Source organism: Quercus suber, unplaced genomic scaffold (assembly GCF_002906115.3).
Source record: "Quercus suber isolate HL8 unplaced genomic scaffold, Cork oak 2.0 scaffold_207, whole genome shotgun sequence".
Taxonomy (NCBI): Eukaryota; Viridiplantae; Streptophyta; class Magnoliopsida; order Fagales; family Fagaceae; genus Quercus; species Quercus suber.
In genome coordinates, this window is record NW_027069665.1 from 246,679 (window position 1) to 260,303 (window position 13,625).

The 13,625-nt window shown below is 38.5% G+C and overlaps 1 protein-coding gene and 1 pseudogene across 1 annotated transcript; both read right to left on the bottom strand.

Moving 5' to 3' along the window:
* Positions 1-2,726: 2,726 nt before the first annotated feature.
* On the bottom strand, positions 2,727-3,479 carry LOC111999530 (uncharacterized). Its single transcript, XM_024031655.1, has one exon. The coding sequence runs from the start codon at positions 3,477-3,479 to the stop codon at positions 2,727-2,729; it is 753 nt and encodes a 250-aa protein (XP_023887423.1).
* A 3,442-nt stretch (positions 3,480-6,921) lies between these two features.
* LOC111999537 (7-deoxyloganetin glucosyltransferase-like) lies at positions 6,922-9,688 on the bottom strand (annotated as a pseudogene).
* Between the last annotated feature and the right edge of the window lie 3,937 nt (positions 9,689-13,625).

A 13,625-nucleotide genomic window follows, 5' to 3' on the forward strand; every position in this document is an offset into this window, starting at 1 on the left:
ACACTTTTTCTAAGTATTTTCTTTATTCGTTTTTCTTTTGCCTTATACATCTCATTTATTTGACCTATGACCAACTAAGAATCTCCTAGGACGAGTATTGACTTTGCTTCCACAGATTTAGCCAGCTCCAACCCTTTAAGGAGGGCTTCATATTCAACTTCATTGTTGGTTGTTTGGTATTGCAGACGGACCTTATGCTTAAACTTATCTCCTTTAGGGGATTGCAAAACCACTCCAATTCCTCCTGCATGTTGTGTGGACGAACCATCCACATGGATGACTCATTTTTTACTGTCTTCCACTCCTTCTATATCATCGCAGCTTGGTGTGAACTCCGCAATAAAGTCTGCTAAGGCCTGAGCCTTTATTGCATGCCTTGGTTGGTATCGGATGTCAAACTCACTAAGTTCGACGACCCACTGGATTAACCGTCCTGCGGCTTCTAGTTTGTTTATGGCTTTCTTGAGTGGATGGTCTGTCATGACATTAATTACATGGGCTTGAAAGTAGTGTCTTAGCTTCCTGGAAGTCGTGATAAGTGCAAAAGCTAGCTTTTCTATTAGTAGATATCGTCCTTCCGCTCCCCTTAATGCTCTGCTAGTATAGTGTACTGGCTTTTGTACTTTTCCTTCCTCTCTTATTAATGCTGAGCGCACGGCATACGGGGTCACTGCCAGGTATAAAAACAATTCTTCTCCCATTATAAACGGACTCAGCAATGGAGCTGTAATAAGGTATGTCTTTAAGTCTTGGAAGGCTCTTTGACATTCGTCCGTCCACTCAAATGCTTTCCTTAAAATCTTAAAAAAGGGTAAATATTTGTCAGTAGCTTTAGAAACAAACCTGTTAGGGGCAGCAACTCGCCCAATAAAAGATTGGACTCTTTTGATACTCTACGGAGGCTTCATATCTAGAATTGCTTTAATCTTTTCCGGGTTTGCCTCAATCCCTCTGTGCGAAACCATAAATCCAAGAAACTTTCCTCACGCTACCTTGAAAGCGCACTTGGTGGGATTCAACTTCATATTGTACTGCCTAAGTGTATTAAAGGTCTCCTGCAGGTCGTCTAGATGCTTTCCCTAGTCCAGGCTTTTCACCAGCATGTCATGCACATAGACTTCTACGTTTTGTCCAATTTGAGGATGGAACATGTGATTGACCAATCGTTGGTATGTTGCTCCAGCATTTTTCAAACCCAAGGGCATTACTTCATAACAAAACAAGCCTTGACTAGTAACAAAGGATGTCTTCTTCTGGTCGGCCTCGTCTATCCTTATTTGGTTGTATCCTAAGAAAGCATCCATAAAACTAAGTAATTTATGGCCTACAGTGGAATCCACCAGTTGATCAATGCGCGGCAATGGATAGCTGTCCTTGGGGCAAGCCCTGTTTAGATCAGTAAAATCTACACACATCCTCCACTTGCCATTCGCCTTTTTGACCATTACTATATTGGCCAGCCAATCTGGATAGTATACTTCTCACATAAACTTTGCCGCCATCAACTTCTGAACCTCATCTTTAACAGCATTATCTCTCTCAGGGGCAAACACCCTTTTCTTTTGTCGCACTGGCTTGGAGAAAGGACATACGTTTAGACAGTGAGTGATGACACTAGGATCTATGCTTGGCATATCCTCATGACTCCAAGCGAGTACATCAATGTTTTTCTTCAAAAACTGGACGAGGTCCTTCTTAATCTTCTCTTCTAGATCTGCTCTAATCTTGGTACACCTTTCAAGGTTACTCTCATCTAAAGAAATATCTTCTAACACTTTAATGGGTTCAGCCACAATTCTCCTTTCTTCGATGCTCATCGTCTGCTGTTGCTCGTCCATGGTGAGCATGGCTAAATAACACTCCTTTGTTGCCAGCTGGTCTCCTTGCACTTGTCCTAACCCGTGCTCCGTAAGGAATTTAACTGACAGGTGGTAAGTGGATGTGACTGCTTTCCAACTATTCAAAGTTGGTCTTCTAATTATAGCATTGTAAGAGGAGGAGTAATCTACCACAAGAAAATTTACATCTTTGATTACCTGCTGCAGATATGCCCTCACTACCACTGGCAACGTAACGGTGCCAACAGGCTGTACCTTCATTCCTCCAAAACCCACTAGAGGCGAGTGTACTGGACGGAGCTGGTCTCGTCCAACCCTCATTTGCTGAAAAGCTGGATAATACAGAATATTTGCTGAGCTTCCATTGTCTATCAATACTCTTCTGGTCGTATAATCAGCAATAACCAAGGTGATGACAATAGCATCGTCATAAGGGTGATGAATTCTCTTCGCATCCTCGTCCATAAAAGTGATCGCCTGTTTGTTTGTGTTTCCCGTCCTGGTAGATTGTCCAGAGAGTTGAACATTTTGAACTACCTTCAGGTATGTCTTTCTTGACTTAGATGACTGAGCTGTTGAACCACCTATAATTACTCTTATTTCTCCAAGTGGAGGTCGCGTCGACTCTTCTACTTTCCCTTTCAACTTCTCGTCTTTGTGATCACGTTCAAGGAAATTTCTCAATTTTCCTTGTCTAATGAGATTCTCAATTTGCTGTTTTAAATTGAAACATTCATCCGTGTCATGCCCATGGTCTCTATGGAAGCGACAATACTTGTTCTTGTTGCACTTGTTAGGATCTCCCTTCAATTTCTCTGGCCACTTCAAAAAAGGGTCGTCCTTGATTTGCATAAGGACTTGCTCCAACGGTATGTTTTGCGGCGTATACTATTGATTTCGCACTGGACCTGCCTTCTTATTGTCTCGGTCTTTCCTATCTTCTGTTCGCCCCTTCTTTGGATGAGGACCTTGTTCGGAGTGGTGCTGAGCATGCGCTTCCATTCTTTTCCTCTTCTTGGCAATAATTGCGTCTTCTGCATTCATGAAGTTCTGGGCCAAATAGATGAGTTCAGCCATAGTCTGGGGCTCTTGTTCATAAAGCTTCTGAATGAATAGATCAGAATTGATCCCATTGTGGAAGGTTGCTAATAGCAGCTTATCATCCATCTCATCTATCGCCAAGGCTTCTCTATTAAACTGAGTAATGAAGGACCGCAAGCTCTCATTTTCTCCTTGTTCTATGGTTAATAGGGTAGACGAGGAACGTTTGTGCTTTTGTCCTCCAATGAAATTATTAACAAATAACTTGCTCAACTCTTCAAAGGTACTTTCCGAATTTGGGGGTATCTTGCTAAACCACACTTGTGCGGGCCCTTTGAGGGTAGTGGGGAAGGCTCTACACATTGTCTTATCTAGAACCCCTTGAAGATGCATAGTAGTCTTAAAGATAGCAATATGGTCAAATGGGTCACGCATCCCATCATATGAGTCTAAGGAAGGCATCTTGAACTTTGGCGGCAAGGGATGGCCATTAATGGACGCCGTAAAGGGAGAATCAATTCTATGAACTAAATCTTCTACAGGATTGGTCCTCCTCATGTTCTCCCTCATCTCGTCTATAACCTTCCTCATTTGGTCCATTTCTCTCTCCAAATGTGACACCCTTCTTGGTGCGGTACCCCTTGATTGGCTTTCTAACTCTGCATTTCTTCCATCTCCCTGGCTCTGTCCATGCTCTTCTCCATAGACCTCATGCCGTTGCCATCAGAGATTAATTTCTTTTCTCAATTCCTGGTTTTGGCAAGTTAATTCCGCCATGGCAACGGCCATCGACTGCACATGTTGAACAGAAGATGGTTGCTTGACAGGCGCCGATTGGTGGCCGTGACGGGGATTACTGGAAGCGTCTCTACTCTCTTGAGGGCCTGGACTAGTAGCCCTTGATCTTGTCCGAACCATTTCAACCCTTTATCCGAGAAAGAAATTGTAGAACTTAACAAATAAAGTTCGATCGCGACAAATATTCTTTCCCACATATGGCGCCAACTGATAATTCCTCAGAAATCAGTGGGTTGAAACTCTCGGGCGCTAACGATCAAGAGGGTGTTGGCGAATACTGAAAAAACAAAGAAAGAAATCAGAGGAAACCGGTGGAGGCCGGCCAAAAAACCTCCGATGGCAAAGTCAGTATTTTGTGTAATTCCAAGTATGTTAGAAAAAAGAACTGGATCCCTTTACCTTCTCGTAGAATGCTTATATAGTGTGTATAAGCGGTTATTTCTTTTATGTAACTTCCCCCATTGTTGCGGAGTCTAGAGAGCTTGGAGATAACTTCCATAACGGCCACGGAAGTTATATTGCTTGGCTCTGTTTTCTTTAACCGTTGTTGGCAACGGTTCGTAGTGAAGAGTCACGATCTTACCCAGGACAAGATTGTTCAAGACGTGCTCTCCAGGACGAGATTAACCAGGACTCTACCAAGACGATCTCTTCCAGGACGAGCATCTTAACGGGCGTGCTCTGTTATGTGGACGAGCTTAATGGACGAACTTGGAGAGTTGTTGTCCCATCAAAAATCACCTGGACAGCTATGTCAACCTTACCTAAATTTAAAATTTTAAAAGAAAAAAGAAAAGGCAAAACATACAATACCTTAGGTCCAGTACCTTAAGTTCCCATTTAATATTAAGACATGTAGCTACTTAACTAGAGACACTAAACAATGTTAAAATTTCGCACAGACTGAGAAAACCCAACCCAACAACTCTTTCTCTTTCACTTCGATTGAACTTAAGAAATAAAACTCTCTCAATCCACTCTTCTCTTTGCTAGAAATCAAGCACCCATACCATCCAAGGAACAAATGCACCTCGGGACCCACTATGGGAAGGAGGGATCCAAACACAATGTAAAGCCCAAAGGCCCAGTCCAAGGATGGGAAAAGACTTCAAAGATGTGCATGTGAAGAAGAGAGGAAATATCTGGGGAAGGTAGCCATCATCTTTACATTCAATGCATTGCACCAAATGAGATGGCCGCATTTGTGAGGAAAAGACACCTAAACAATAAATCCACAGCTTACAACACTCTCTACCACCTCCAGAAGGTCATGATGGGATAAGCATCCCAACTACAACCCTGAGGTATACAAGTGGAGAGTTCAGATGCATTAGGGGGGACTATACAAAGGAAAGGAACCCCTCTAGGAAATGGGTGAAGAAATAGCAGCAAAACTAGAGATAAGAGTGTATCAACTTGTGTGAAGAAGATAGCAAACAATATACGAACAATCCATCCTCGGACAAGCCCGAGGAAGAGTATACTTAACTTGTGCTTCATTTCATCATATTATGAGTCATTACTTCGTTAATTTCACTCTTGGATCTTACATAGCATTATAATTGACTTAGAAAGCCTGCTCTCTTACAAATTAATTGTGTTGGGCCAAAAATACTGAGTTCCACTATTCTAAGTGGGCTTGAGCCATTTTTTGAGCTCTTACACAACCCTATTTAGAATCTTAGATCTCTTACCCTCCTCACACCAGATGGCTATTATTGTGAGATTTTATAATCTAAAATAGCAAAGAAGAACCCAATGCGTACAAAAATCAAATTTTCCCTCTCAATAATGCTATGTTCCAAATGACGACAAAGCAAAAGATGGTCAATCTATGGAAATTTCTGACAAGACGATGACCAGGAGCAGATGCACTCAAAAGATGCACCACCTAATTTCATTTTTCTAGATGGAGTAAGTGAGTCCGTAGATTGATTGGTAGGAAAAAAAAAATTGATTTTTGCCTTTGATTTTCTTTCAAAGCCAAATCTTGACATCAATACTCCAGATTAGAGCTTCCCAAGATAGTTGAAGTATTGGAGGTAAAACTACCAGAGGCTAAGGTTGAAGATGACATATTAGAGCTTCCCAAGATAGGCTCTGATACCATGAAGAAATTGTTGAGTTCTTGAAAATAAACCAATAATGGCGGAATAGTAGAGAGAGAGAGAGAGATATTTTTCTTATGCAAAAATGGAATCTGAACTCAATGAATAATATACAACGCATCTGTGACTACTTATACATGTCTTAAGACTTCTACCACATGATCTAATTCACCAAAAATTGATTCTGTTAGTAACAGAAAATGACAGCTGAGCTAACAGATGTTAGTGCCAAAATCTGGAGGGAAAATCTGTTACAAAGTTTGTTATAATTTAGTTACTCCAAACGGCACCATGTTGAGGACCATATATTCCTATTAGACTTGAGCTAGAGACCGCGTTGCCGTTGTGTGAGTAAGTGATCACACGCTTGAACTTCAGGAGCTAATGTTTCACGCGTGTCTTCTTTAAACAAAACACACAGCTTTGGGCAATCCTTTTGTCATAAACGTGGTCGTGTTTGTATGTCTTCTACTCTTCTTGCACAGATGAGCTCTATGGACTATGCTTAACAAAGAGTTGGTGAAATTCTAAACCCACATCCACCGTTAATCAAAATTCAAATTCAATATCAATGACCTATATTAAAATAACTCTAAATTAAACCTAACCAAATCCATAAACTGTCATTAACACCTATAAATACTCATGAATTTCACACCTAGTCCAGAATCGAAAGACTACAATTCACCTGGTAATTATTTCTCACTTACACAATAAAGAAACAAGTACCTGTCATAGTCTTTTTCAAGCAATGATTTCCACTATTTTGTCATTCGTTCGTTCTGCAATCAGTGCAATGAATGTTAATGCAATGTTTAGTCATACAAGGACGGGAGTGCTTGATTTGATCATCACCTAACAAACAATACATGTGGCGCAATAATAACTTTACAAGAGGAGAACGAGTTTGAGAGGGCTTATAAACAAGTAGCAGACCCATTGAGAACTTAGTTTGAGTACAAACCAGATTTTGTCCGCTCATAGTAATTGAAAACCACTGATCAAGGCAGTGAATTTGACTTCACAAGAGAAGGAATGGGTTCGGTAACACCAACTTAATAGTAATTTTTGCGAAATACACAATATAACAACGATGCGAATGAGGATGATTGCAATGCCTACTTAACAAAGCCTACTTGAAGTGAGGATGATGCACTCACAAAAGATATAAATTTCATTGAACAAGGATTCAAATACATGGGGACTTAGCCCACAATCTTCTACAAGTTTATATTGATAAGTCTACATCTCTACATAGAGGTCTCTTGACAGAGAATCTGAATTTTCCATTGCATCTTGGATGTTGGATGGTCAAGGGCCCTTTCTTGAAGAATAAAGTTTGCTATTTATAGGCAATAGATGATAGTAATTTCTAGCCAAACTTAATATAAACAAACTTAGTAGCGGGTACCTTATTATTGTCACGTCAAAAAAAAATTCTACAAAATATATTTAGCCCTTTGATAAAAGAACTTCACTCACCAGATTGTTAAAGTTAATGGAAGAATATCCAAGTGGACAAGTGGTCTCTTCGGCAATTTTTTTCCACTTCATTGCATTTTTCTTCATTTTCTTACCCTTTTCTGTTTCCATTAATTCCCTCACAATCTTCTCTACTTTCTCTCTTTTGACATCATTATCAATTTCCATGCCAATGCCCCATTCATTGCAAGCATACTTGCAGTTTGTTTGTTGATCATCCAAAAATGGCCAACAAAGCGTTGGTATTCCTGCATACACACTTTCAATGGTTGAATTCCATCCGCTATGTGTTATGAACCCTCCCACTACAAGGTGGTTCAACACTTCCTCTTGAGGGCACCAACTAGCTATGAAGCCTCTTTCTTTACTTTCTACCTCAAACTCAGGTGGCAAAATGGTTGATTCTCCAACAACTAAATCAGACCTAATTATCCACAAAAAGGGGTGCTTACTATTTGCAAGTCCACAACCAAACTCAATCAATTGTTTTTGTGTCATAACAGTTATGCTACCAAAATTCACATATATTACTGAGTTGGGTGATTTAGAGTTAAGCCAATCGAGGCACTCAGTTTCTTCTTTCCATAAATTGTACCCAATTGATTTCGAAAGGTCATTGGGTAAGTGATTCATTAGTAGTGGTTGAAGAGGGCCAATGGCATATACATGAGTAAACATGGTTGAAAGAGCATCCAATCCATCTTTTTCTAATGCGTTGAATGTGTGAATAACAATTCCCGAAGTTTTAGGAGCTCTTTCTGCTGCTTCGATCACAAGTTTAAAGACAGCATCATTTGGATCTATGGTTTGAATAGGACTTGGGAGATCCCTTAGACGGATGTTTTTCATTCCTAGAATCCCGTCTATCACTCTGTCCAAATACCCATTTGTGAAGTAACTCTCATCTGCAAAATCAATGAATGATTTTAGCTTAAAAATTTGTGATTAGTTGTAACAAAATAATGCAAGATTTCAGTAGGGAATTGCGTTTTTTTTTTTTACACCTTTAAGTGATATGATTCCTTGTCTTTGAGAGAAGGAATCTGCATATAACCCATTAAGCTACAAGCAGAAATAGTGAAGAACATTACAATAGGAATTCCAAGTTCTTGAGCAGCAATAATGGTGAATGGCATGAAACCATCTGAGATAATACAAGTCACTGGAGGATTCTTTGAAGTTGCACCATTGAGTTTTACAAGGAGATCAGAAAATGGTGCCAAGAAGTTTTTCATAATGGAATCACAAAAAAAATGGATATCTTGGGTAGCGTTGAGGTCCGATGGAGGGAGGCCGTCTGGAACAGATTCAAATCGGAAGTCAGACAAGCCATCTAAGGAGTTGGGACCTCTAGATTGCAAAAAACGTTGGTGGTTGAACTCAGTGTTGACAAAGGTAATGTGAAAACCTTTATGGTGGAGACGCTTTGAAAGTTTTAGCATTGCCTTTATGTGGCTTTGAGCTGGGAATGGAATACAAACTGCATGAGGCTTATCAGTTAGTACTACCTTATTTGAAGAATCCATTTTCTTCTTTCTGTTATGTGTGTTTGTGCAACCAAATGTGCGCTTTCATTGATGCATATAAATGGTTTCACTAGTCAATCTTAGCTATTTCGTTTGGCCAAGATTTAACGAGGATAAGAAGCGATTTCTCCACCTGTAGAAGAAAAAAAATCAAAACAAAAACAACAAAAAAAGATTCTCAGGATATGTATCTGTAGCACCAGTCATTTTATTTGTCTTGTAATGGATTTTTAGTTTACATTGTTCAATTTGCATTCTCTAAACAAGTGACCTTTGGAGCCGACCGATATGTTCTCTTCATCTCGTACTTAAACGCACTATTTACTATAGGTAATCATGTAAACAGCAGTGGTGGTTCCAAGATTTTTTTATTTTCAAGAGGCTAATAAAAAGATGAATTTTAGATAGAAGCTGAATCTTGTGATCTATGACTATGGGGTTTCCTTATTACAAATATGTCCATAGTACTAGTAAGAAAATAAAATATAAAGGCAAAAATGCAAAACTAACCTTTTGACTTTCACATTTTTTTTCATTTCAGTCCTCTAACTTTCATTTTTGTCAATTCAGTCCTCTAACTTTCAATTTTTGTCAATGCAAAGCTCCGTTAGAAATCTATATCTGCTGCCATTACCCACACCAAAACGATGCCCTTTTTTTTTCTTTTTTCTTTTTTCTTTTTTCTTTTTTTTTTCGGAATTAAAAGAAAATAAGAAAAAAAAAAAGAAACTAAATACCTCGCTGAATCAAAACGACGTCCCCTGAATCAAAACAAAACAAAAGGATTCCAATCCCTAACTTTGAGAAAGAGAGAGAGTGAGCCGATTTGAGAGAGAGAGAGAGAGAGAGAGAGAGAGAGAGAGAGAGAGAGAGAGAGAGAGAGAGAGAGAGAGATTTGAGAAAGAGAGAGAGTGAGCCGATTTGAGAGAGAGAGAGAGAGAGAGAGAGAGAGAGAGAGAGAGAGAGAGAGAGAGAGAGAGACTGAGTTTGCCGCCCTTGCCTTGACTGAATCGGTGATGGGTGTGCTCTGCCTTGCCTTACCGTAGCTCCTCCTCGCTTGTCCTTCGCTTCTTTCCCAGCCACTTTGCAGGTATATTTTTGCAGCTTAATGACTAAACTAAACTAATCTGTATATAAATGGGTCATCTGCGTTGCACCCCAACCAACACTTCTCTCATAAATACCTTCACCCAGCAAAGAATAAGCACAAGAATAGTTTTAGTGTGTTTTTTTTTTTTTTTTTTTGGTATATGTAGTAGCAGAACGATGAGTTGTGTTATATAAAGCTGGTGACTTTTTCTGTTGCATTTTGTTTGTTTATGCTGGATTTTGTTGACTGATAGGTGAGATTAAATGCGTTAGGATAATCTATTTTATATATATATATATATATTGTCTATTTGCTATAAAGCTGGTGACTTTTTTTGTTGCATTTTGTTTGCTCATGCTGGACTTTGTTTACTTATAGGTGAGATTAAATGCGTAGGATAATCTATTTTATATAATTTTTTTTTTTTTTGTCTCTTTGCTGAACATCTTCACATGCAATTTTATTGTTTATAAACAATTTGGTCCCCACTTGGAGGAATTGTTTGCTGTGTGGGGGTATTTAGATGTCAGCACTTTATTTCTCTTTTGGACTAATGGTATGTGTGGGGTTACTTAACACTGTCTTTGTCGGCTAAAATACTTATGTTGTGTGCTAATTTTTTTTATTTTAAACTTTTAGAGGGAAGATGATTAGTCAGAATTTTACATTAGTTCTTTACTACAATGGAGTATTGCACCACTCAATTAAGAAGAGGAAGTATATAGGTGACAAGGTGAAAGTTTATGATAATGTGGATTCGGATTGCTTTTCTGTACCAGAGGTTAATAATTATTGTGTGGAGTTGGGGGTATTAGATTATGTCCAGTTTTATTATCTTATGCCTGGGTTGGATCTTGACAATGGCCTAAGATATTTGTCTACTGATGGTGATACTCATGAATTATTTAAGTGTCTTGACCCCATTGATCCTAAAATATACATTTATGTAGAACATGCAACCCTTGTTCAGAAATAATTGTTAGTCAGGGATGTCAGCATTATTGATGCTACAAATTTGGTTGGTTGTGGTGTTGGTGTGGAGGGTGTGGGTGTTGATGGCATTGATGGTGATTGTGATGATAATGAAGTTAATGTGGAGAATAGGGATGTTGATGAAGTTGATGTTGAGGATAGGGTTGGGGCTCTTGCTAATGATGGGTTTGAGGAGGGTGGTAATATAGTTGATGAAGGGAATGGTGTTAGGGGCAAGGATGGGAATGGTGCCGTGGGAGATGTGGATTATGAATGGTATGACTCTGACTATGATGACCCAGCCAATGAACAATTATATGAAATTACTGTGGATGACTACCAATTCAGCCCACCATATCCCATAACAATCAGCCCTCACAAGAACTCACAAATGCCATCCATCCATTGTCACACCCACCTAATTTTGCAAACCAATCACTATCCCACCTAGATCTAGTTCCAAATCTTTTTAATTGGCTGTTGGACGAAATTCCAAGTGGATCCGACTATGCATCCTCGGACCAGTTGCATTCTCCCAACAATTCTGATAGTGAGCAAAAGAAAAAATTTCCTGAATTCAGAAGTGAATACTTAAAGGATCCTGAGTTTGTGCTGGGGATGTCATTTAGGGACAACAAGCAGTTCAAAGAATGATTGATTGATAGTTAATGAAACTTTAGAGATCTAGTCAAGGTCTCATTGTGTTGTGACTTAATCTTGGTGAGTAAGAAGAGCATTTAATGTTCTGCTATGGCAGCTAGCAGGGGAATGTTTCGTTTGATTATGGCAGATGGTAGCTGGGTATTAAAGATATTATGAATATTTTATATTTCAAGATTAAAAATAGCCAATCAGATTTAGCCATGTGTTTGAGTTGGATTCTACCTGAAAAAGTAATATAATTTATGTAGAATAATATGATTAGGTTTCCAAATTTGTATAGCAACAGTTGGAGATTGAATGAATAGTTATTTGAATCACATTTAGATGGCTGGAGTTTTTGAGTGGTTGTTATATGATGAATATTAAGTTTTAGGAAAAGAGCAATGGAGAGTTTTATCATTTTGAGTGTTATGTGATAAGAGAGGCTTACCACATGTTACCCACTACACACTGACTCGTCAAAGTTCAGGGAGTTGGAGAAAACATGTCAGGCAACATGTTTCTTTTATCAAATTTAAACGGTAGGAGCTCTACTGAAGATGCCTCTTATCCCTTCAAACCACGACTCCCAAAGTTTCTCTAAGAAACTCATGAGCTTGGATCATAAGTCGAAGATGAGATGACATTCCTTGGACTTTGTCATCATTTTGTGTAATATGGGCTTTTGTTGGAGAAGCCGCTTTTCTTGAATATGAGAAAGGTAATATAGGCCGTGAGTTTTGATTCATCACTTGAGCCCAATCCGTGTATTGATGTTGATGATGTCGTAAGTTATGAGCCCAATTGATGAAGAAATGTGGACCATGAATCCCCCTCTGGAACTGAAGATGGTGTGGGCGATGTGAGCCCAATTCATGTAGTTGAATGTGATATGATCTTATTTTGTGCTTTAAAGAGATTTACCCAAAAATCAATAGTATGTTGATGTGGCATGGGTTGCCAATGAAGTAATGCCATGTGGCCTGAAAAAAGAGTCATCAACAGTGGGTAGCCTCTTGGGTTGTGAGTCCCTTCATATGCATTGTTGTAAGCATATTATGAATTTGATTGTGCAAGATGGGCTAAAGGACCTTAATGAGTAAAATTGTTAAGGTTCGTGATGTAGTGAGGTATGTGAAATCCTCTCCTAATAGATTTGAGAAGTTCATGCATGTGTTGAAAAAGGAAAAAAAAAATTCAAAGATAAAGTTTGTTATGCCTTGATGTGTCTACTAGGTGGAATTCAACCTACTTGATGTTAGAAAATGCACAGAAATTTGTAGTTGCATTTGAAAGGATGGAGAATGATGTTGAGCATTTCTTTCGTTATTTTAAGGATCCATCAAGTGGTCCTCGGTTTTTAGATTGGGAAAATGTGAGACTTTTTACTAAGTTTCTTAATATGTTCTATGAGGCAACTTTAACATTTTCTGGTTCTTTGTTTATGACTATTACTAGTGTTTACTTCCATGAACTTGTTAGTCTTCAAGACTAGTTGAATCAATTGTATAATTGTAAGAGTGATCCTTTTTGGAAGGGTATGGCACAAAGAATGAAATTGAAATATGATAAATATTGGAGAAGTGTTGGTAGTGAAGATCCTGAGATGGAAGGCTTTGATATTCTTGATTGGTGGAGGGTGAATTTTTCTAAATGTCGAGTCTTTTTTCAAGTTGCTCCTTATTTTTTGGCGATTCTTGTTTCCACAATTGCATCAGAATCCTCTTTTAGCATCACGGGTCATTTTTTTGGATTCATCTTATTATTAATTTGCTTATGTTTGTTGGCTGCTGTTTTGTGATGGTGTTAACTATTAATAGTTATGTACTACTCCCTTCATCCCAAATTGTTTGGCTTAGTTAGAAAAACCCAACTATTTAGGGAAACATCATTAATTGCCTTATCTCTTTTTTTTTTTTTTTAAGTTAAAAATTTCCTAAATTACCCTTAAACAAATTTTATTAAAAAATTATTTAAGAAAAAAAAATTCTAGTATTGGTGCCAACTGCCAAGCAATTTTCAAAGTTATTATAGATTTCAAATTCTATTAGTGTGCTACTCTTACAATCTACAAACCTATATTCAATTCCAAATTCTATAGCCACCAAGCCTAACCCAAATTCAATCT